At 66.4% G+C, this 23,784-nt stretch overlaps 1 protein-coding gene across 9 annotated transcripts; it reads left to right on the forward strand.

Moving 5' to 3' along the window:
* Window positions 1-883: 883 nt before the first annotated feature.
* Window positions 884-23,714, forward strand: SEMA4G (semaphorin 4G). Of its 9 annotated transcripts, XM_068949807.1 has the most exons (18): window positions 11,080-11,795; window positions 12,000-12,087; window positions 12,973-13,177; window positions 15,670-15,818; window positions 16,321-16,383; window positions 16,467-16,565; window positions 17,800-17,893; window positions 18,142-18,255; window positions 18,457-18,623; window positions 18,994-19,163; window positions 19,516-19,660; window positions 19,742-19,964; window positions 20,051-20,166; window positions 20,443-20,594; window positions 20,674-20,735; window positions 20,870-22,208; window positions 22,423-22,578; window positions 22,745-23,714. In XM_068949807.1, the coding sequence occupies exons 3-16, from the start codon at window positions 13,057-13,059 to the stop codon at window positions 21,733-21,735; spliced, it is 2,541 nt and encodes an 846-aa protein (XP_068805908.1). In that variant the 5' UTR covers window positions 11,080-11,795; window positions 12,000-12,087; window positions 12,973-13,056; the 3' UTR covers window positions 21,736-22,208; window positions 22,423-22,578; window positions 22,745-23,714. The 9 variants fall into 9 exon arrangements, with proteins under 9 accessions (XP_068805910.1, XP_068805914.1, XP_068805905.1 ...); XM_068949809.1 differs by lacking the exons at window positions 11,080-11,795; window positions 12,000-12,087 and adding an exon at window positions 884-1,071; XM_068949813.1 differs by lacking the exons at window positions 11,080-11,795; window positions 12,000-12,087 and adding an exon at window positions 915-1,071 and having other exon boundaries at window positions 18,066-18,255.
* Window positions 23,715-23,784: the final 70 nt, after the last annotated feature.

A 23,784-nucleotide genomic window follows, 5' to 3' on the forward strand; every position in this document is an offset into this window, starting at 1 on the left:
CCAGGCCTGGGGCACCCGGGGATTTCTGGTTGCAGGCCGGCAGTTCTGCCTGTCGTTGCTCCAGTGAAGGAAAAGCTGCACCCTTGGCGCTCCCTCCTCTATAACCCCTGGAAGTTTGTTCTGCCCTTCCTCCCTCCCGAGACTTGTTGGGCAGACGGCAGGGCCCCGGGTCAAGAGCTCAGCGTGCAGAGCCAGGTAAATCAGCGCCGGCTCTGATCACGTGCCTGCTCCTGCCGGCCTGCTTTGGCTGACTTGTGCAAATGGTCTGGTGGTGCCATAGATGTGACTCAGGGCTGCAGGATCGGGCCGCCCAAGGCAGCGATGCTGGCTGGCTCCGTGAGTGTGTGGAGCCCAGGCCTGCAAGCAGGAAGGGGGGTTACGGCATGGCTGGGCCTTGCTCCTCCCCGCCGACGGGTCTGTAGTTTCGCTCGGTTCCAGACGCGGTTCGCTCTTGAGTAACTTGAGAAGCAGCAGCAATTTTGCAGGAAAATGAGGCGAGCTGGGGACTGCCCCTTGTTCACAGGGAAGTGCTGCTCCGGGCTCCTGCGAGACATGAGACACGGTCCCCCGCCCCCCTCCGGTGCCTCCTTCCCAGACTCCTGCTCTCCCGCACTCTCCATCTTCTTCCCAGGACCCAGAGCCCTGTCTGCCACCTCCCCACCAGCCCCTCTCCCCCCGGCCCCCAAATCCAGCCCCACACCCGCCGCGCACCCAGCGTCTCGCCCCATCTCCTCCCCGGTTCCCCCCCCCGGCCCCCCGCTCTGCGGCGCTGCGCGCGGCGCGGCCGCCAGGTGTCGCCGCGGTGCGGCGCGGAGCGGCGCGGCGCAGCGCAGCGCACGGGCGGCGCGGCCGGGCCGGCGGGCGGCGGGCAGCGGGGCTCGGCGGCGCCGCGCAGAGCCGAGCCGAGCCGAGCCGAGCCGAGCCGAGCCGAGCCGGGGCCGCTCAACCCCGCGCCGCCCCGTGCAGCGCCCAGCGGCCCCGAGCCGAGCCGAGCCGAGCCGAGCCGAGCCGAGGCGAAGCGCACCTGCCGGGCCGCCGCGCCGCGCCGCGCCGAGCCGAGCCGAGCCGCGGGCAAGTGCCGGGGAGCAGCGAGCGGGGACAGCTGCTGGCGCGGTGCGGGGTCTGGGTCTGTAGGCAGCGTTTGGGGTGCTGGGTCTGGCCAGCTGGATCCGGGGAGCTGGATCCGCAGGGCCGGCTCTGGGTGCTGGGTCCAGGGGTAGGGTCTGGGTGCTGGGTCTGGGTGCTGAGTCCAGGGGTAGGGTTTGGGTGCTGGGTCTGGGTGCTGAGTCCAGGGGTAGGGTTTGGGTGCTGGGTCTGGGTGCTGGGTCCAGGGGTAGGGTCTGGGTGCTGGGTCTGGGTGCTGAGTCCAGGGGTAGGGTCTGGGTGCTGAGTCCAGGGGTAGGGTCTGGGTGCTGGGTCTGGGTGCTGAGTCCAGGGGTAGGGTCTGGGTGCTGGGTCTGGGTGCTGGATCCAGAGGCAGGGTCTGGGTGCTGGGTCTGGGTGCTGGGTCTGGGTGCTGAGTCCAGGGGTAGGGTCTGGGTGCTGGGTCTGGGTGCTGGGTCCAGGGGTAGGGTCTGGGTGCTGGATCCAGAGGCAGGGTCTGGGTGCTGAGTCCAGGGGTAGGGTCTGGGTGCTGGGTCTGGGTGCTGGGTCTGGGTGCTGGGTCCAGGGGTAGGGTCTGGGTGCTGAGTCCAGAGGCAGGGTCTGGGTGCTGGGTCTGGGTGCTGAGTCCAGAGGCAGGGTCTGGGTGCTGGGTCTGGGTGCTGAGTCCAGGGGTAGGGTCTGGGTGCTGGGTCCAGGGGTAGGGTCTGGGTGCTGGGTCTGGGTGCTGGGTCCAGGGGTAGGGTCTGGGTGCTGGGTCTGGGTGCTGAGTCCAGGGGTAGGGTCTGGGTGCTGGGTCTGGGTGCTGAGTCCAGGGGTAGGGTCTGGGTACTGGGTCTGGGTGCTGGGTCCAGGAAAGGAGCAGCAGGGATCTGACCCTCTGGGGTCCAAGTCCAGGAGAGCTGTCTGGGGCTCAGGGTCCAAAACAGGTCCAGCGCTTGGGGACCAGGTTGTAGGGTGCCACTGTGCCATGGGGGGCTGGTGTGTCAGGGGATGGAGTGGATGGAGTTCGGGGACGGGGGGATAGCCAGGGCGGTGTGGCACCCTGGAGAGGACTTGGGGAGCAGGGCTGTGGGCACAGGGGTGGGAGGCCGGGGCTGGGGTGCTGGGGGCTGATGGCTTGGGGGAAGCAGGGGGGGGCAGAGCCTTTGGAGGCAGCTTGGAGAGGGGGCCTGGGGGGCTGATGTTGGTGAGGATTTGGGAATGACAGGCTGGAGTGGAGACAGGGCCGTGCAGGGTCTAGTGGCAGTGTAGTTCCCCTGCTTTGGGGACAGGTTTGGGGTCTGGGGTGAGGTGGGGTTGAGGGACGTGGGCAAGGGAGAGAGGGGGACATGCCGAGGGGGAGAGGGAAGGTGATGAAGGGGCTGGGGGCATGGTGGGGATTGCAGCTGTACCGGGTCTTGCCGTACCCCACCTTACGGATAGCAGATGTTGGGGGTCGTGGGTCTGAGGGGACTGGTGACGCTGGCGGTGTGGGGGGAGGCTGAGGGGGAGGGGGCTCCTTGGGGGGCGGCTGGGGTTTCAGCCCGCTTGGACAAAATCCTAACGCGATGCAGATGACGCCGTGCAATTCCCTGGCTCCCGCCCCTTCCCCTCGGGCCGCTGGGGCCGTGCGGACGGACGGGGAGACGGGGCTCGTCCGAGCTGCCGCTCCTGGGGCTTCACCTCCTTGGGGCTCAGCGCCGGGGGGGCCCGGGGTGAGCCGGGGGCTTGGCTGCTTTAGGGTAGAGCTGCATCTCTCTGCCGATGTGAGGGAGCTGTCGTGCCCCCAGGCAGGACAGAGGTTTGGGGCTGCCTTTGCCCTCCCCACCGGTACCCGCGATGGGCCGGTGGCTTGAGCACGGGCTGCCAAACCACCCGCTCGGAGCCGGGGGGGTGGAGGGGAGGAAGCACGAAAAAGACGTTTGGGTACCGAGAAGCATAGTCTCAGAAGACAAAGAGGCTGCCCAAAATGGATGAGGAGCGCAGATTCCCCCAGAGGCAGGGAAATTATTAATAACAGCGACGCCGGTTTTTGTGCCAGCGGGTCTACGGCCGTGAGCGTTGGCTGCTCTTCCCCCTGCGCCGGCAGGGCGGGCCGGGGGCGCTCCTGCGGGGGGGCCAGGCGCGCGCCCCGCCGCACCAGCGCCTGCCTCCAGCCGGGGTGTGCTTGGGCGCCCGCGTGTCCTGGGTTACGCGTCCCTGCTTCGCGCGGTCGAGCTCGCTTTGGCCGGGCTGGCTCTGGCCGCAGGGCCGAGGGATGGCGCGCCGCCCTCCCTCTCTTGACTCCAGAGGTGGTTTTGGGTTGCAGCTGCGGGTGGGGGGTTGGGGACGGGGATGCACAACCTTTTTGGTGCACTTCTCCTTCACTTGCCCCCCTGCCTCCCCGGGCGAACGTTTCCCCGCTTGCGGCAACGGCGCAGCGAGCTCGGGGAGCCGGCAGGTTGCTTCAGGGAATTTGGCAGGTCGGAGACCGGGCCGAGGGAGCCAGGGGCGCTCGGCAGGGCCGCCCCGCGGCTGCCCTGCCGCAGGGGAGCGAAGAGCGGGCTGGGCGCAGGGGGGCCATTTCCCGGCCCGGCTCCGTCTGACGTCTCGAGGTGGCTCGCCGGGGAGCCGCTCGCGCCACGCACCTCTTGGCGGGGAGCCGGCCGGCTCGGGGCAGCGCTGGCCAGGGCACCCGCTGCCTCGCGGGGTCACCATCACGGCTGGAGAGCTGCTACCAGATGCGGGTTTTGTTTTGGCTTGCGCTTTCTTTCTTTCTTTCTTTCTTTTTTTTTCTCTTTTGGACTATGGTTTTAAAAGCTCCCTACCGGCTACCACCACGTTTCTGCATGCTGCACGGAGTTAAGGAGAGCCCCGATTTTCCCGTGGCAAAGCCAAGCCTAGGCAAATCCAGCTGGGGTCTGATTTTAATGCGGCAAAGCTGTGTTTATACAAATAACGTTGGAAACGGCAGAATGCTCCGCCGTGGCGTGGGTGCCGGGTGCAAACCTTGTAACGTGCCGTTTTGAATGCGAAGTTGGAAAGAATGTCAAATTAAGTTTGACCCCAAAGTTGAAGTTTAATTGGAGGGAAACGGAAGAAAACAAGATCGTTCAAGCTGGAACCAATAAAAATGTTCCTATCGTCTGTTTTTGTTGGACTTTTGAAAAGAAAACAGTTTATCTTTGGAATAAATAAAATGGAGAGGGCCAGGCTTGTGGTGCAAAGCCCTGAATTCGAAGCAGGCAAGCTTGGTGTAACTCCAGCGATTGCCACAGCTTCTGATGCGACCTGAAGTCACTGAGACTTTGCGGGACTCAGTTTCCCTCCGGTAACGGGGCTCCTTGGCCAGGCCGAGGAGGGGAAACCCTTCGTGTTTGCAGGGGCTCCGGGGCCCCGATGGTGGGAACCGCGGGCACTGCCAAGAAACGCCTCGGAAGCTCAAACCTGGCTTCAGAAAGAATCTGGAAGGCAAACCGGCTCTGAGCAAACACCAAAGTTAATTCATTGTGGAGCATTGTACGGGCCCAGTGAGACGTAACAAAGTGCATCGGCCTGGACAAGCAAACTGTCCTGAACTGACCAAAACGCCCCGAAATCTGAGCGAGGATGCACCAGCCGCCTCCCCCAGCTGGCTCCGAGATGCCCCTTTAAACGTAGGGTTGGGGCTCGGGGTTTTGTTTTTTGTTTGTTTTTTCTTTTTAATTGCTCCTGGGAGTTTAATTCCAAAATTGCTCTCCTGCTTCTGCTGAGGAAACAACGTGCTTCCACCACAAATCCTTTTAAGGCTGAGTTGCAGCTCGCTCGCATCCAGCGGGCTACGATGAGCCGCGCCGCGGCGTGTGAAAGAAGCGGCAAACGCCCCCTCGCAGGGAGGCTCGGCCGTGGCGCTGCCGGGCCGTCTGTCTGTCTGCCCGTCCGTCCGTCTGCCGCGGGGCTGCGGCCGGCGGCAAAGCTCGGCTTGCCCCGCGGGAGGGCGTGGGAAACGGCTGTTTGTGACGGCGCTGCTCTTAGCGCCGAGTTTGCCCGTTCCTCCTGGCCTTGCCCTGGGAGCGGGCACGGGCGCCGCGGGCCGGGGCGGCGGGAGGTGCTCCGGGCGAGGAAGCTGTGGCCTCCGGACGGAGGATGTCGGGAGATCTCCCGTCGTCTCGGGGCGGCCGAGCGCCCCAGGCCCTGTCTTAAACCTCTGGGCCGGGCGCTTCGCTTATGTCTGATTCTTGGGCGTCCTCGAGATGGCTGAGCACGGCGTGATGGGCTGCGGGCTGCACCCTGGCAGCTCTGGTCGTTGCACCCCTTGCTGCGCCGCGTCCCGGCGTGCTGCACGCCAGGGCCCCGGCCCCGGCATCCCGCCTTCGGCGGCCGAGGCGTGCTGGGGAAGTAGAGGAGGGTTTACGGGGGATGAAGTCAGAGTCAGGCCACCGCGCTCTCGTCAGCCTCGGCTTTCACTTCCCGGTTGCTGCTCGGCTCCTGGGGCCGCTCCGTGCGGGTGCCCGCGGCCGTGGGGAGGGATGTGCCCAACGGTGGGGCAGAGCCGCGGGAACCGCGTCCTCCTCGTCCGCTCGCCGCGGCTGAACCTAAATTGTAAGTCTGGGGGAAGTTTTGCTGCCTGCCCGAGGGAAAGCAGCGGGGCCGGGGCCGAGGGTGCCGGCCTGCCTCGGCGGCCGGGCGCGCGCTCCGGCTCCGTGCGACGGCCGTGCCGTCCTCGAGGGGTGCGCGCGGGCGCAGCGACGCCGGCAGCCGGCAGCCGGCAGCCCCAGGGCGCTGCGTCCCGGCCGCCGCGGCATCCCGCAGAGCTCCCGCGCCCTCCGGCGAGCCTAAAGGCAGGATTTGCCCTGCAGCCCCCGCTGCTTGCCCCAGTCAGGCAAGGGGCCCGCTCGGAGCGAGGCCGGGCCGCTTTTGGGCGCCCCGGAGCTGTTTTGACTCGTGGCCTGTGCTGAAGGCTGTGGGGTTTTTGGGGGGAGAGCACTGCCATGAACCCAGGCGTCCGGGGGGCTGCGGTGGGGCGGGGAGGGGGTGCGAGCAGCGAGGGACGGTGAATTGCTCTGTGCCGGTGTGGAGGACACGGCGCTCTCGCTGTCTGACTTGTGCTGTGCCCGGGGAGCAGCAGAGCGGAGCTGTCTCCGCGCCTGGCACGTGGCTCGTGGGCAGCGTGATGGCTACCTGCGACGGGGGTTAAACGTGGCTTAAACTCCCTGCTATCCATCACCCCGGACCGGGGGGGCACGGGGACGCCGCGGCGTGCTGGGGAAGGGCACAAGTGATATTTTCCAGGAGCAGGGTAGGATGGGAACAGCTCCGGCCTGGCCAGGGGCGAGCGGAGGGAGGGAGAAGATAACCACCGATTTAGCCGGAAATCCCCGCTGCTTGCCTTCGGTAGGCTTTCCAAAAAATCTTGAGGTGGGCTTCAAAACCTACCGGGTAGCAGAACAGCATAAACGCTGAGCTTGTTTTTGTTAATCCCAGGGCGCTTTGCTTTTCTGAGAGGCCGGGAAGGCAAGGAATAACACAGGCAGCCGGCTGCCTTCTGGGGGACCGTGGCTGCAGGAGCCGGGGCTGCCGGCTCTTCGTGGAGCTGGCCGGGTCACGAGTGAGTGAAATAAGGGGATGCTCTTGAGGGGATGCTCGTGGTTTGGTTGCCTCTTAGGCAGCTGAACCACGGTTGCGCTCTCACCGTGTCTGAGGGAAGCAGGCAGGGACCGCTGCAGCTTTCCTTATCGTCGTGGGGTTTTTGTGTGCTCCCCCCCCCCGATGGGAATGCCAGCAGGGCTCCTGTAAGGATTTGGCAGCTCCCTACGGGAACGCGAGTGCCGCGCTGCCTCTGCCCAGCTGTCCGTCGCTCCCTGGCAGCCCTTTTGAACCTCTTGCCCCAAATCAAGCCCGACCTGACGGAGGAGAGGAGCAAGTTTTCACAAGCTTCTGAAAACGGGCGGCTGGGGAAGAAGCAAAGATGCTCAAATTGCCGCCGTTCGGCAGAGGGGCGGCTCGGCTGGTCGCTGCCCCCTCGCTGGGCAGGGGGTGCTGCGGGCAGCCGAGGGCAAGGCTTGGCGTTGGGGGAGCAAAGGTGCAACTCTGTAGGAAATCGGGCTTTGTTAGCTTTACTGCTCGTGGAGCAGCTGGTCTTTGTAAGGATATTTAGGCGTCTGGCTCTGCAGGACTCCCGTAGGCACTGATTGCCCCCTTAAAAAGGTCCAGATCCCAAACAGACCCTCCTTTAGCTCTCATCCATCACTTGGCTCCTTCTGTGTCCCCCCACCCCCGCCAGTGACGCTTGCAGGATGCGAGCTCCGCGCGCTCCTCTGCCGCACGCGCTGCGCTCTGCCGTGCCGGGGAAACGGGGAGCTGGTTTGCACGGTCTGCGGGGCGCCCCGCGCGCACCGGCAGCCTGCGGGGCTGCAAGGTGACCCCGCCGCGCCGCCCCCCGAACCAGCCGGGTCTCGCCTGGCCCTGGGGGCTCTCAGGCTCCCTGCTGCTGCCCACAGGCTGGTCCCTGGGCACAGTAGAGACGTCGGGGCTGCGCGAAGCGCCAAAGCCTCCGCGCGCCTCAGCTGAAGCGCTGCAGCGGGGAGCTGCTGGGAATGACCTGCGATCGCTCGGAGAGGAGCGCGCGGAGGGCCGCTCCGTTCCTGTGCAGCCCTCCCCTCCCCTTTCGCCATCGCCCAAACTGATCGCAAATCCCCTTTCCCCGAAGGAGTTTTGACAAGCCAGCGTTTTTCCTTGCCGTTGTTGACAAAAATCGGGGTTTGTTGAGAAACTTCCATGCGGCGCAGCGCAGCAGCGCCAGCCTGGCCCTGCGACGATCCCCCTCCCTCCCGGGAGCGAATTCCTGGCCGAGGTCACGGCGCGTTCCCGCGGCCGCAGGACGCGCCTCGTCCCCCGCTGCCGCCCCTCGCCGGGTGCCCGCGGCGCCGCTCGGGCTCGAGCCGAACACCTCGTGCCGGGTGCCGCCGACGGACACTTGGTAATCCGCTCGCCGGGCTCCGAAGTCTTGGAAGTCAGGAAGAGCCTGAGTTAACGTTGTCTGACAAGCCCCGCGCAGGCCCTTCTTCCCGCGCGTCGCCGGCTCTCGCGGTGTTTCTCGAGCCCCGGTCTGCCGGCTTCTTGGGGGAAAACAAAATTGCTGCGACTCGCGGTCTACGGCTCGTCCCCTCCCCTGTTGCTCTCGCTCCTTCCCGCACCTGCAGCCGCGCCGTTGAAACGCATCCGCTCCTTACAAAAACGCGTCTCTCGCAGGCAGCCGGCGCGCGGGCCACCAGCGGCGCTCCGTTGCCCGAGTCCCTGCGGCGAAGCAAGGGGGGCGCGCGAGCCAGCGCGGCTGGGAGCCGGGCGGCCGACGGTGCGAGCCGCGTCCGCTCCCTGGCGCTGCCGCCCGGCTCCCCGCCGGTGGTGCCGGGACCGGCCCGGGGCAACCTGGCAAATCAGGTCCCGAGCACCGTGCGGAGGAGATGTTTGGGCAGCCCGGGCTGACGGCTCGGTGTCCTGGCTGCGCTGGGCAAACAGCTCCCTTTCTCATTTCGGGGAGTGGGGGGGGGGTCTCTTCTGCACCGCGCTCGCTCTGAAAGTGAGCGATTGGTGGAGGGCTTGGTGCAAACCTGCAATTGCGAGAGCAGCCTGGAGGGACTCGTTAGTGGCGGATGCAGCGCCGGGGGGGTAACGTGTGCTCCAGAATGGGCTGGGGGCTGCGTGTTGCGCACCGGGGCGGGGGGGTTAAAGCAGAGGCTGGCTCCGAGGGGCAGCAGGGGGGCTGACTCGCCGTCAGGTAGGGGCAGGCGGTGGCGCCGAGGGGCTGGGGAGACCCTTTGGCGCGGGTCGGAGGTGCAACACCCCACGTACGTGCTTTCCCGGGAGCGGGTCGAACTGTTTCAGCTGCAGCTTCAGGGGCAGCTCGCGCGGCCGCCCGGGTGGGAAACCTCAGCTCCGTTGCGGGGAAGGTTGCAGGAGGCGGAGGGCGAGAGGCATGGCCGCGCGGCCCTGCTGCGAGCCGTCCCCGGAGCCGGGGTCGGCGGGACGGGCGAGCCTCGCGTCCCGCTCCGCAGATCTCCCTCCGGCTCCTTGAAACGCCGTAGCGGCGCGCGTTTTGCGAGCTGCCCTCGCCGCGCCTGGCGCGTGCTGCCTCCGTTGAGGAGCCCTGGCGCGGCATTGCATTAGCCTGCTCTGTCTTGAGTTTATTTTTATTTCCGATGCGGCGTGCGTGTGCGGAGGACGAGGCCCTCGGAGCCGTCCCCGGAGCAGGGACGGATGCTCGGCCTGATCCGCAGAAGAGATGATTTCACCCAGCATTTTGTTTTTCTACCACGTTCCCTTAATATTAAAAAGCGAAGGTTGCTTCCCCAAACGGCAGCCAAGGCAGCAGCTGTGCTGGGTGCGAGAAGACCCCCCCCCCGCCGCCACCACCCCCCCGTGCCTCAGTTTCCCCGCTCGGTCGGCAGGAAGAGCGTGTCCCGTCGGCGGTCTCCTGGCGGAGCCGAGGCCGGGGGCCGCCCGAGACCTCGCGGCCGCGCGGAACCAGCCGCCGCCGGCGGGAACGGCTCCAAGCCCATAAACTACTTGTAGCTCCTCTCCAGATCGCTAGCAGGGGAGGTCCCCCCCCCCATCTCTTATCTTTCCACTTGGAGGAAAGGTGAAGGATTCAATAGCAAGTGGAGCATCGCTGCAGCGCCCGCTGGCAGGCTGGCGTTAACCCTTGCTGCGCCGGCGGCGCGTGCCAGGGCGGGGGGGGGGGGCGCAGCGCGGGTGCTTTCTCCTTTTCCGGCGGCGGCGGCGGTGGGTTTTGCCGAGGCGCTCGGCTCGTGGCCTGGCTGAGTGCGGCCGCCACGGTGCCGCACCGGGACGAGAGGGGGGGCCGGGTGCAGCTGGGGCAGGGTGATTTCAACACCCGCTTGCTCTTTCTCTCCCTCCCGGAGAAAGGGAGAAAACAACAACAACAAAAAAAAACCCGGAGCAGCCCTTCCCTTCGGAGTAAAACATTAACCGGCGCTTACGGCTGACTGATTAATTGTCCTTTAGGACAAAGTTACATCTGATCTTGGGCAAAGGAGCCTTTGGAAATGGGTGAATGGGTGTAGTTGCTCCTCTGGAAAAAGGAAAAAAAAAAGCCCAACGGCGATTGCATGGAGGCTGTGAGAGACGTGGGCCGGCATGGTGGGCTGCCCCTGCCCGCCCAGCGCTGCCCTCTCATTTCCTTTTCTTTCTTTCTTTCTTTCCTCTGTGCCAGCTCCGTGCTCGGGCTGGTTAAATTTTAGCCGGGGGGGTAGGTTGCCGTGCGGCGTTCACTCAGCAACGGAGGCCCGGTCGCCTCCTCGCGCGAGCAGCAAGCGAAGCTCAGGGCTTGCGCGCTGGCGGGCGACACAGGCAGCGCACCGGCCGGCCAGCCGGCTGCCGGCGCCTTTCGTTGCTTTATTAAACACAGCTATTGGCAGCGTCCTGAGCAGGTTCGGGGCCGAGAAGGCGACGGTTGTCAGTTGTCGCCCCCCGCCCCGCAGCGCGGTTACCTGCGCTGGGGCTGGTGCGAGGCGACGTGGGGATTTTGCCGCGGCCTGGGTGGGCCTGGCTAGCGCGGGAGCGGGCGCCGCTTCCCTGCGTGCCTCGTTCCCACCTGGCCTGGCGGGAACCCGCTTTTGGGGCAGGGGGCTCTGGCACCCGCTCTGGGAGAAGGGACGGTTTCACTGCACGACGGACTCTGGCTGGGAAACGCAGCCTCTCCTCTCGTCTCCGGAAGCCCTTTTGGCTTTCGTTTGGTTTTGCTTTGAGCTCCCCTCGGTCTGAAGCCGGGTGAGGTATTTGCTTTAGGGGAACCGTCTGCAGCAAGCGTGTTTGAACAGCTTTTCCAGAGGGCTAGGTATTTGGTTTATATATATATATATATACACATACATACATACATATATATATATATACACACACACACACACATATATAAATTTTATATATATATATATATATATATATATATATATAAAATACTAAGCAAACACGTCAGCACTCACTGCTTTACGGGGAGGCCTCCCGCTCGGAGTCACCCGGCTGTCCCTTTCCTCCTTAGCCGCTTCCGCACGCACGGGCGGCTTGGGGCGAGGCGAGCGGCATGGCGGGCGCGCGGCCCCCCTCGCCCGCGGCCCTGAGCTGGTCTCCTGCGGGGGGGCCGCGCAGCGGGTTTTCCCGCGGGGGGCCGCGCTGGGGTTGCGCCTCGCCGGCGGGGTGGGCGGCGCGCCTGGCTCAGGCGGGATTCGCAGGAGGAGGTCGGTACGTGGCTTTGGCCAAGGTTTCCTTGCTGGCTGGAACTGGGATCCAAGGTAGATACTAAACTTCAAGGCAGCTTTGATGAAAGAGAAACTGAAATCTAGTGGAAAAACGCTGGCGGGGGGAAAAAAAAACCCAAACCCATTCTCTCTTGAGAAGACTTGATGAAGATGCCACATGGCTCCTGTATCAGTTTTCCTTTGCCCTGCGTTGGCCCGTGCTTTCCTTGTGGTCTGCACCGTCCTGGCCCCGGACCTCTGTCCGCCAGAGGTTCCTGATTTCTGGGGGGGAAACTCTGGGGACAAGTGTCTCAAGGGTACGTGTCCTTCCCAAAAAACAGGGGGCGCTTCCCACTCGAGGGCTTTGCAGCAGGGCTGGGAGACGGGAGGCAGCAGCACGCGTCGCCTCGCAGGTGCTCTGCCCAGAAAGAGGAGCCTGTTTCTCCTGGGTCGGCAGGAGGAGGATGGAAAATAAGAAACATCTGGGCTCTTCTGGTGGTGAGGAGATCTGTTCTGCACATGTTTGGGGTTTTCCTTTCTTTCCTGTCCAGCTTCTCACTTCCTAAAGGGACTGCAGGGCTTTTGGCCTGGCTGGACGTGCATCGATCCCATCCGGGCACTTTTGGGGATGGAGCAGAGCCCTTTGGCTCCCCAGGAGCTGCAGCAGGTGCTCACAGGGCCTTTCCCTTCCGCCCTTTTCAGGTGGGATGCGATGGAAAATCTCTCGGCAGCCCGGCAAGAATAGCTCCTTTACGTTCCCTTTCCTTGGCTGCTGCCGCGCTTGCAGCAGGCGGGATTTGGCGGCGCAGCGGGTAGCGCTGGAAAGGCACCGTGAGCCGGGGCGAGAGCGCGGGAAGCACCCGCCGGTGCTGTGCTGAACGCCCGCCGCAGCGAGCTGATGCTGCCCGATGCCCGTCCGGGCCGCGGCGAGCACGTCGCCTCCTGCCCCGGACGCTGTGCAGCTTTCTCCCTGCCTTGACCCGTTGCCTGGCTGTAGTTTGCAAATATGCGCCCCCAATGCCAGCGGCGGGCTGGTCTCAGCGGCTCCCGCTCGCTGCTGGGACGGGGCCGGGTGGCGGGGGGCCCCTGCCCCGTTCACCCCCGGCGCCCCTCTTGGCTTATCCAAGGAAACGTCCCCTTCTTCCTGCCGTGTCTCCCGGCCTCGCGTCGCTGCTCCGTCCTGTCCCGGCCGGGGCCCTTTGGCATGCAAATTCCTGCAGGGAAGCTGATCTGTTGGGGCTCAGGCGCTGCCTCCCTCCTCTCGCCTGTGTTTTTAATCACGCTCAGCAAACGAACGTCACTGGTGTGAGAGCGCAGAGCCTGAGCCGGGGGACACTGCGGGGACGATGCTCAGTCCGAACTCCCGTCGCTGCCCGGTGCACACCTCAGACTAAACCGCGGTCTTGCACTGTGCCTCAGTTTCCCCTTTGACAAACGAGGGATTGCTTTTCCCTGGGGGGCTGGCTGGAGGGCAGGCACCTCCTGTCCTCCCACCTCCGTCCCGTCCTCCCCTGCCGTCGCGTTCTTCCTCCCCGTCTCTGCCCTGCGTTTCCCCCAGGAGCCCGGGTCTGGGTGCTGCCTCCAGCCTCGCCGAGCGGCCCCGCTCCTTGCGAAGCCCGTGGGCTTGTGGCGTGTGGGGGAAGCGGGGTGTCTGATCTGGCGCTCTGCGTTTCAGGAGCGCTCGGCGGCCACGCTGGTCCCAGGGAGCTGGTGAGCCCGTCGCCGGGACCAGCTTCCCCAGGCCGGGGGGCCGGGGAAGATGAGCAGAGGCACAGTCCATCTCCTGACGGCCCTGTGCGTGGCAGCGGCGATGGGCTACCCGTCACGGCGCTCGGCCACCGATCTGGACGCCACCCCCAGGACGACGGTCACCTTTGACGGTAAGAGCATGCGCCGGGTGCCCTCTCTTTTTCCCCGTGAGGGCTGCAATGGGAGAGGTGGTGGCATCTCCTTCTTTGAAGGTTTTCAAGATCTGACTGGCTTGGTGCTGGCCCTGCTTCGAGCAGGACCTGAGACCTCCCAAGGTGCCTTCCCTTTGCAGGGAGCGTCTCGCCCCGTCGGCCGGCAGAGGCTGTGCCGGGCGTCCACGAGCCGGGTAGCTGCACGGCGGGGACGTCCCCGCCAGGTCAGCGGGCAGTCATGGGGCACAGCCCTGCGTCTGCGAGACAATTGAACCCAGGTGTCCGGGAAGTGGCCAGAGAGGCTGAGGGAAATTCGACTGTCAGCACCAGACGCTCTTGGCCGGTCCCTCGAGACAGATCCAGGCCACCCAGGGATGGTGGGGGTGCTGGCCCAAGAAAAGGGCTGCTGGGAATCTCCAAGCAAGTCAGGAGGAAAAACCCACGCTTTTTTCCCTCTTTTTGGACTTACCTAAAAGAGATGGGACGGTTTTAAAGGCTTAGGTCTTTATAAGTTAGGTCTTAACTGGCCGCTGCTTCTCCTCCATGGCGGAGGAGGAGGGCAGGCTGCTCCAAAGGGATGGACATGACTCCGTACAGATGCGCCGGGGGGTGATGGCCTGCGAGCAGGAGGAAACATGGCATAAATGATGCCGCTGCCGGCAGCTGAGATGCCCCCGGGCTTTGCTTTCTGGCCAGGCATCCAAGTGCCAGCGCAGATGGGATGCCAGGGGCAGCAGGAAGGGCTTGTTGGGGGTGCACGGCTCTTGGCGGTGGCAGTTGAGACTTGGGGTCTTTCCTGCAAGGTCTTTAGTGCGTTGTGACTGTGTTTACCTTCACCAGCCTGGGGGCTGGAGGGGGAAATTTGGGGTGACTTTGGCTCTGAGAGAAGACGCAGCGCGATGACAGGTCCAGGCAGCCCCTGCGCCCTCCCCTTGTGGCTGGGCCTGGGTTAAGGTAGAGAGAGAGATTTTATTGCTGGTGAGTTTTGCTGCTGACTTCTGGGGTAGGGAGCAGTAGGCGTGGAGGAGACCGTGACTGCAGGGTCATGAGGTGGGTGAGAGCGATGCTGGGCAGAGCTTTCAGGTCAGCTGCAAAAAGCCGCCCCGTTTCACTGCAGTTTTGGTTCAATTTTTTGCATCCTTCCCTTTGGGCTGGTTGGGTTCATTTGAGACCTCGCTCTGCCCGGAGGGTCCCTGCGGGCTTGTTTTCACTTCCTCTCGCAGTTGGCTAAGCAGTGTGGCAGGTCCTTGCTGGACATGGATGCTCACAGCTCTGGAGTCCGGACTGCAGCTTTAATTAACGAGGAGAATTTTCCACTGTGAGCCTGAAAGCAATTAGCGCCTTTCACCTCCTACCAGACCTTCCCGCTTGCTTTGCTCCTGCTGTAATTGCTGGCACCCGGCAGCGTCTGCTTGGCGCGTACCTCCAAAGCGCCCTGCAAGCATTTGTTCATCTTCCCGGCTCAGGCTGGGGTCTGCGGTGAGATCTGCTAGACCCCAGTAAAAGCTGACTTGTTTCTGGTATTTGGGGGGGAAATGTTGACAGACTGCTGCGTTTCAGTTCCGTTTCTCACCAGGCCGTTGTTTTCTCTCTTACCCAGACCTCCGCTATTGAGCGTGAAGTGTTTGCTAACATCCCAGCCAGCGTTTTCAGTAGAGGTTCAGGGAAGAAAACAGATGTGTTTGTAGAGAAAACAGGAAAGAAACTTGAGTCTGCTTTTGAATGCTTTGCGGAGGAGACCGCTTTGAACCTTTCCCCCTAAAAGAGGTTTTTATTTTCAGGTCTGCTCCGCACCGTTGCGGGGCCGGGGAAGGCTGACGGCGGCGTGCTGCTACCCCGGGGCAGAGACGGGGCGCGCTGGCCGCTGCGCCGGCGGGGAGAGCAGGTCGGGGCTGGCCGCGAGCCCCGGCTCCTCGCCTCCCTGCTGCTGCTGCTGAGCTTTTTCTCTCGCTCCCCGTCAAGCTGCGCCGGGGCCGCGAAAGCTTTGTGCGAGATAGCGCACCGGGGCTGCGGCCGGGCTGCCCTACTTTGCAAGCTCCGTGGGTCTCTGCGACGGTGGCTGCCGGGGAAGAAAAGCCCAGGGATGGCTGCGGCTCTTTGCTCGGGGGAATCAGCCCTGGCAGGGAGCGGAGAGCCCCAGAAACCTGGAAACTTTGAGCCTGGGCTAGGCCAGGTCTTTCCCAGGGATGGTTTCGGGCAAAGCCTGGGGAGCACGAGCCCCTCTGCCGGGGGATGGATGCTGCACGTCAGCTCGACCTCTGCTCCTGGGGGTTTTCACCCAGCAGCACCCGTGCCCTGCGAGAAGGGGATTTCTCCAAGCCGGGGCCGCGGCAGGCAGGGTGGTTTCCCATGGTGGTTTAGCTGGCTTGGGCTGGAGCTGGGTGCTGGCGCCCTCCCGGCCCGGGCGGGCTGAGCTCTGGCGCGCTGGAGCCGCGGCCAGCTGCAGCCCTGCTCTCTCCTCGCCCGCCCAGAGCTCTCCGGCGTCCGGCGCTTCCGCGCCCGTGCGCTGAACTACACCACGCTGCTGCTGGAGGACGAGCGCGGCGTCCTCTACGTGGGCGCCAGGGGGGCCATCTTCGCCCTCAACTCCAGCGACGTGGCGGACGGCTCGCACCGGACGGTGAGCGGCGCCTTGCCCCCCAGCGGCCGTCCCCTCCGCTCCCCAAATCCGTCCCCAGGTCTCCTGGCACGTGCTTTGCCCTTCTCCCCCAGCCCTCTGCCCCTTTCCCCTGCGCTGGTGGCCCCAGCCTGTTGCTGCCCGCGGCCGTGCCGGCGCGTCTCCTCCCAGCCCTTGCGGTCCCCGTCCCTCCCGGGGACGAGCGGTCCGCTGCCGCCCCCCCGGCGAGAGGGTCCGAGGGCGTTCAACCCTCCGGCCTGGCGTTCCCGCAGCCGGCGCGCCGCGACGCTGGCGACTGCGGTTCACGTGGGTCGTGCGGGGTTGGGGCTGGCCGGGAAGCTAACTGCAGCCCAGAGAAAGGGCTGGTGTTTTGGGTTAGTAAAGCTTTCCCAAATCCCATTGCTCTGGACATGCAGTCTCGCCCTTCGTAAAGGCTCAGCCCCCCCGGCGGAGGGGGGTCGGGGCGGGGGGGTTCAGGGAGCGACAGCCCCTCTTCCCGTTGCAGATCCGCTGGGAAGCATCTCCGGAGAAGCAGATGGACTGTCTGCAGAAGGGCAAAAACAACAAGGTACCGCCGGCCGCGGGGCGCTGGGCGAGGAGGGGCCGCCGGCGCTCGTCCCCAGCCGTGACGCTCGTCCTCCCCCTCCGCAGACCGAGTGTTTCAACCACGTGCGGTTTCTGCAGCGGCTGAACAGCACGCACCTGTACGCCTGCGGGACGTACGCCTTCCACCCGCTCTGCGCCCCCATCGTGAGTGCAGGCGGCCGGCGCTGCCACCCTGCTTCGGGTCACCCCGAGGTGGTCGAGCCCCCGGCCTCCCCTGCCACCCCCAAACCACGACCCCGCGCCGTTCCCGCCCCGGCGCCGCGTGGGCTCCCGCAGCAGGGCCCGGGAGCGGAGCAGCCTGGAGGGGAAAAGCTCTCCAAAGCGGCCGCGGGAACGCTGCGGCGGCCTTCGCCTTTCCTTTGCTTTGCTGGAAACGTCGGCTGCTGCCTGCTCCCCGGCGCCGGGTGAGGCCGGGCTGGGGCGGCGGGCGCCCGGGGCGCAGCCGGCGTGACGCAGGCACCGGGCGTCCCCGGCCCGGCCCTGGGAGCGTGTCGGACTCTGACCCCGGAGGGAGCGGGAGCCGGGCCGGGCGATCGAGGCCGTGCCGGACGGCGGGGGCGACCGGGCTGGGACGTGCCGGAGCGGCCGTCCCCTCCGTGCTGGGCGTCCCGCCAGCCGTCCCCGGCAGCCGCACCGGCTCCTGCCTGTCCCTGAGGGTGTCAGCGGCCCCGGTGCCCCAGTGTGTCCCCGGGCTGGCGCCGAGGCTGCGGGACGGTCCCAGGCTTGTGGGTTGCAAGATCCCTTCCCAAAGCAGCCCTTACCGCCCTCCCCGGCCCTCCATCCGGTCCCCTTGGGGGCTGGCTGTGGCCGTGGCGAGCGTGCTGGTGACGGTGTCGGGGACGGTGCTGGGGCGGACTCAGCAGTCCCTGCCCGGAGATGTGCCAGTCCGAGGGTCCCCGCCGCGCAGGGCGGCCGGAGGACGCCGTGGCCCTCGGCAGCCGGACTTTAACCCCCGTGTGGTGACTGCCTCCGTGCTGCACCGGGGTGACTCACTGCCCTTTGCCCACGTCCCTCCTCCCGGAGCCGGGGAGGTGACGGGGCCCAGGGCTGGCTGGGTCACCGGCGCGTGGCCGAGCGGTGACATCTGTCTGTGGGGCCGTGGGCTGTCCTGGGATCCTGTAGGATCCTGCTGGCCCAGTCCCAGCTCCAGAGGGTTCCCGGGTTGGAGCACCGTGCTGGCTGCTCCGCCGTGGTGCGAGGAAGGCACCGGGGAGGGTTTGTCTTGCCCGGAGGGAGGGCATGGCCGTGGCATTGCCTTGTCCCTGCTGGCAGCCCCCGCGGAGAGCCTGGCCCTGGCACAGGAGGGGGCACGTGGGGCTGAGCCTCCTGGCTCACCGGGTCCCCTCCTGGCTCACCGGGTCCCCTCCTGGCCCGCCAGGATGCCGACGGGTTCACGTTACCATCCCACTTCGAGGAAGGCAAGGAGAAATGCCCGTACGACCCCTCCCGCGGCTACACCGGCCTCATCGTGGGTAAGCAGCACCCTCCCCGAGCCTGGTGGTGACATCTGGGATGCCACCGACCCTGTCCCTGTCCCCCTGGGCTCCCCCCGGGGGGGCACCCCAGCTTGCGGGGGGCTGCAGCCCCTTAGCAAACCGGGGCCTGCTCTTTCCTCCTCCGCCGCCCGGGGCACGCGAATGCCAGCTGCTTTCGGGGTGGTCCGTGCTGTCCCCGTGGCCCACGGGCCAGGGCCGTGCTCACGGGTCTCTGCCCTGCCCAGACGGCGGCTTGTACACGGCCACGCGCTACGAGTTTCGGAGCCTCCCTGATATCAGGAGGAACTTGCACCAGCGGCCGCTGAAGACCGAGGAGTCCCCGTTGCACTGGCTGAACGGTGAGCCGTGCCCGTCCCCGCCGTGGGCCCTGGGGCCGGTGGTGGGGCCCAGGCCATCCCCTGGGGCAGAGGCGGGGGAAGCGCGCCGGGGCGTCCTGGCCTCCTCCCACCTGGTCCACTGCAAGGGGAAACCGAGGCAGGGAGGGAGCCGGGCACAGACCCCCGCTGCAGGTCTCCAACTTCTGTCTCCGCGTCCCCCAGATGCCGAGTTCGTGGCCTCCGTGCTGGTCCGTGAGAGCCGGGACAGCCCCGTGGGTGACGACGACAAAATCTACTACTTCTTCACGGAGCGGGCCGGCGAGGAGACCACGTCCTTCTTCGACAAGAGCCAGGCGGCCCGGGTGGCCAGGGTGGCCCGCGTGTGCAAGGTAGGGATGCTGCCGGCCGCGGGCAGCGAAGGGCCGGCCCCTCCTGGCGCCGGGGCCCTTGTGTTTGCACCTCAGGGGAAACTGAGGCAGGGGCAGAGCAGGATGCACGGCCCAAGGGAAGACTACAGCTTGCCTCCTTTTATCCCTCCTGCTGCGGCTTATCTCAGTCCCCAGCTCTCAGCCCTGGTCTTTTCCTGCTCCCGTGGGGTCCTGGTGCGTGCGCGGGAGGCTCGCTTTTTGGGGAAGCCCCCAACGCGGGCATCCTCCTGTATGACGTGGGGCTGGCAAACAGCCCTGGGGAGCGAAACGCCCTGAGCCCTCCCCACTCGACCCTGGCCCCGGCCACAACGGTCCCTCTCCACCCTTGCAGAGCGACCTGGGCGGGAAGAAGATCCTGCAGCGCAAGTGGACGTCCTTCATGAAAGCCCGCCTGGTCTGCTACATCCCCTACTACGAGGTGCTGCGGAGCGTGTGCAGCCTGGACAGGGGCGGCTGGCCCAGCACCGTCTTCTACGCCACCTTCACCCTCTCGGCCCAGTGGTGAGCGGGGCCTGGGGGCGAGGGGTGGTTTCTAAGCTTGGCTGGCGTCCCTGCGGCCGTGCAGGCGGTGCAAGGAGTTGACTAAAGCCCTCGCCGCAGCTCGGGAGCGGGGCATTGCTGGGACAGGGCGGTGAAGAGCAGAGGATGGAGGGAAATGCTGGAGCGTCCCGGCTTCGCCCTCGTTAATCTGCGGGACTCCCCGCTGCAGGGTGCATCCCTGCTGCGCGTTTGCCCAGGGGCGCTGGAGAAGTTCGTGGAGATGTGTGGGACACTGGATGCGCAGATGGAGGCCGTGGCGGTGCATTAAGGGTAGATATGGTCTGCGTGTCTCACGCTGCGCTCTGTCCCCCAGGAGGACCATGGAGGCCTCGGCCGTGTGCCGCTACAGCATCTCCGAGGTGCAGCGAGCCTTCGAGGGCCCCTACATGGAGTACCAGGACTCGGCTCGCAAGTGGTCCCGCTACGACGGCAGGGTGCCCGAGCCCCGGCCCGGCTCCGTGAGTGCCCGGGGACGTGGGGCGGGAGGGCAAGGGCGCGCGGCAGCCCTGTCCCCCCTGATCCGTGTCTCCCCCGGGCAGTGCATCACGGACCACTCCCGCAGGAAGGGCTACAACTCCTCGCAGGACCTGCCCAACAGCGTGCTGGACTTCGTGAAGCTGCACCCCCTCATGTTCGAGGAGGTGAAGCCGGCCGGCGGGGAGCCGCTGCTGGTGAAGAAGAACGTGGCCTACAGCCAGCTGGCGGTGGACCGGGTGCAGGCTCTCGACGGGCACTCCTACGACGTGCTCTTCATGGGGACGGGTGAGCGTGGGCCGAGTTTGCCAGGTCTCTGCTCAGCACGGTGCTCAGCACCATCAGCTCCTTCATCGCCCCGCTCTGCCCTCCAGGAGACGGCTGGATCCACAAGGCCGTGGTGCTGGGCTCTGGCGTCCACATCATTGAGGAGGTGCAGGTGTTCGGGGACCCCCAGCCCGTGGAGACCCTGGTGGTGTCCCGCACCCAGGTAAGGGGCAGCCAAAGTGGGGGGACACGTCCGGGTGCATGGCCCGGATGCATGGGGCAAGGAGCCCGGCAGAGCAGTGGTGGGACCTGCCTCCCCGCTGGGCGGCACCTGGAGGCACCAGCGCTGGTCTGCACGGAGGTCCTTGCCCCGTGCTCCTGCACTGCAGGGCGGGCTTGGCGCTGCGCTGGGGGGTGTCCAGGTGCCCCACGGCCTGCCTGGTCTCACGCCGGTGTGGAGGGCGATGTCCTGAGCCAGCCCTTTGCCCCCCCACCCCAGAGGAGCCTGTACGTGGGGGCGGCCAGCGGGATCCTGCAGGTGCCCCTGGCTGCCTGCGCCCGCTACACCTCCTGCTATGACTGCATCCTGGCCCGCGACCCCTACTGCGCCTGGGACGGCCAGGCCTGCCGGGAGACGGCCTCCGCGGACAGGTAGGGCCCGGGGCACCCTGCCCGGCACCCGGGGGAGCTGGAAGCGGGGGCCGGTCGCTGACGCCCGCCTGTCTCGCAGCGCGGGGCTGGTGCAGGACGTGCAGCACGGCAACGAGGGATGCCGGAGCAGCAGCGCGCGGGGTGAGTCCGCACCTCGCCGGGGAGCGCCTCCGTCCCGTCCTGCCCGCGTGCCGGCTGGCAGGGCAGAGCCCGAGGGGCGGTGGGCCCTGCTGCCCGCCCAGGCCCGCGGTGCGATGCTGTCTCTCTCGCCGCAGCCTCCCTGCCGCGGAAAAACCGGACGGTGCTGCGGGGCGACGACGTGCTGCTGCCCTGCGACCAGCGCTCCAACCTGGCGCGGGCCGTGTGGCTGCTGAACGGCACGGAGGCGCCGGGCGCGGGGCAGGAGCGCCTGCGCGTCGGGGTGGACGGGCTGCTGGTGACGGACACGCTGCCTGAGCACAGCGGCGAGTACCGCTGCTACGGCGAGGAGCGGGGCCTGCGCACGCTGCTGGCCGCCTACCGCCTGACCGTGCTGCCCGAGCTGCCCCGCGCCGCCGCTGCCACGCTGCCGCCTCGGCCCCGCGCCGCCAGCCAGGCAGCCGGAGACGTGAAGGTCGTCTACATCTCCGCCATCACCATCCTGGTGGGGCTGTGTGTGGTGCTCAGCAGCGTCCTCCTCTACGTGTCCTGCCTGCAGAAGCGCAAGGGCAAGTACATCCTGGGGGAGCCCCGGGCCTCCAGCGTGGAGCTCCAGACTGTCTCGGCCAACTGCCTCCGCAAGGGCCGCGAGGAGGAGGAGGAGGACGACGATGAAGACGAGGATGGGCTCGCCTACCCCGACGGCTGCTTGCAGATCATCCCCGGCGAGGCGCCCACGGCCGCGGTGACCCCGGCCAAGGAGCTGCCGGCCGCGGCGCCCCCGCCGCCCCCGCCGCTGCCCTCCGAGCTCACCAACGGCGTGGGCGCCCTGCCCAACATGCTGCGCAAGATGAACGGCAACAGCTACATGCTGCTGCAGCAGCAGGAGGAGCCGCTGGCCTCGCCGCTGTACAGCGCCTCCTTCACCGAGGAGCTCAGCAAAATCCTGGAGAAGCGGAAACACACGCAGCTGGTGGAGAAGCTGGACGAGAGCTCCGTGTAGGGGCCGGGGGGGCCCCGGCGTGCCTGGCCCCCGGGACCCTCCTCCCCTCCAGCTCTCGCCCCGGCCCCTTCTCCCAGCCCTTGCCAGCAGTGTTACAAGACTCAGGCGAAACTACCTCCTGAAGCGAAGCGCCGGGCTGGGCCCAGGCTCGGGCTCGGCGGTTCCTTTGGCTTTTCACTCACTTGAGACTTGCTGTACAAAAGACTGAGAGAGGAAAAAAAAAAAAATCTATTTAAATTTGGGAGCTCTATTTATGTATAAAAACCCACCGCTGGTGGCCACGAGCTGGAGGCAGGAGCCAGAGGCTGGCTGAAGGTGGAGACGGGGCGGTGGGGAGGGTTTCTGTCTCTTGTCTGTCTGTCTGTCCAGGTGAGAGCGAGACGCTGTCCTGCGTGCACGGACTCAGCCTGCCCCTTTGGGTGTCCCCCAGCCCGTGGAGCGCGGGTGCCTCGGAGCCAGACGGCTGGTGAGAGGTGGGTGAGGAGTGGGCGTGCTGGGAGCTTGGGGGTGGCCGCGCGGAGCCTGCCCGGCTCGCTGTGGGCCGAGGTGCCTTCCCACCACCAGGCAGGGCCTGGGCGCTGGTGGCGTTCGGGGAGGAGCACGATCCAGCCTCGGTGCCGTGGGCGCTGCCGAGCAGGGAAGGGGCTGTGCCAGCCTGTGCCCGCTCTCTGACATCTCCCCCTCCAGGGTTTCCTCTCCCAGAGAGGACGGTTCAGCGAGGGACGGAGCTGGGGCGAGGAGGAGGTGCCGACGTCCCCGCGCACCCAGGAGGGGCCCGGGCAACAGGCAAAGCGTACAGCGAGGTTGCGAGCGCCCGCTCCAAGATGGGCACAGCAGCCCCAGGTGAGATGTGGGGCAGGGCCCTGCAGGGAGCTGGCCCAGCCCCTGGGGCAGCACGTGCCTGCGAGTCGCTGTGTGGCACTGCTCTGCGCCCCGGGGATGGGGCACCTGCTGCCGCGGGGCTCTGCCCGTGCCCCTTGCAGTGCCACGCTCTGCCCTGTCTCTACAGGGCGCTGCCAGCCAGCAGGGAGAGATTGGGACACGGCAGCTGGCAGCGAGACACCACCACTGGAGCCAGACTGACGGCCGCTGTGCTGGGGCCGCACACACGGGAGCCAGGGCCTGTGGTGGCATGGGGGTGCATCCCTGGGCGCGGGTCCCTCCTCCCACCCCCAGCATGGAGAGGGGTTGCTCCCCTCCCATGTAATACCAGTGAAAATCTGGGGCTGGGGGTGTCAGGCACAGCCCTGTCGTGTCCCCCCGCCCCCGCCAGCACAATGTGCTGGAGGGGATGGTCCTCGCATGCCCTCAAGAGCCCCGGAGAAGGATCTGGCTCCCCCAGGGCTCTTGTGCTCCATGGCACTACTTAGGGGAGCCACTGTCCCTAAACGCCCCCACCCAGCTCTGCTCCTGCATCCCCCAACCTGGGGGGGGGGGGGGGGTGCACTGAGGGCCCGGCAGGGGCAAGTGCCTGCCTCGAGTCCCAGGGACAGGCAGATGACTCGGGATGGCCCGTGCCCCTGTGTTCCTCACTGCCACCTCCAGCATCAGGGCACTACCCAGAACCCAGCCCCACGGCAGGACAGGACTGGGCAAGGTGCCATCGGGGTCAGCAGTGCCCCAGACACCCAGCTCTCGTGCCCCAGAGGAACAAGGCCTCGTGGGTGAAGAGCCGAGCCGGACTCCTGGGTTCCCCTGTTTTGTTGGCACAGAGGTGCCAGCTCAGACACCCCTATTCAGCTCTGGGCCTCGGTCTCCTGACTGCCCTGGGCACGCCGGCCCCGAGCAGCAGGGTGCCCCCACCTGATCTGCCCCTGCCCCCACCCTGCTGTGGGGAGGGAGAAGCCACCCCCAAACCCTTTGCCCTTGACAGTGGCATCATCCCCCCACCATGTCCAGCCTCCTTGGCCTGGGACCCCCCTCACACAGCCCTGGTGGTGCCAGCGGTGCCCCCAGGGCAATAAACACGGCTCTGGATACACGGCGTCACGTCATGTCTGCCAGGCGCGGGGCAGTGGGGGCTGGCCAGCCAGCTGCCACAGGAGAAGA

Source organism: Struthio camelus, chromosome 7 (genome assembly GCF_040807025.1).
Source record: "Struthio camelus isolate bStrCam1 chromosome 7, bStrCam1.hap1, whole genome shotgun sequence".
NCBI lineage: Eukaryota > Metazoa > Chordata > Aves > Struthioniformes > Struthionidae > Struthio > Struthio camelus.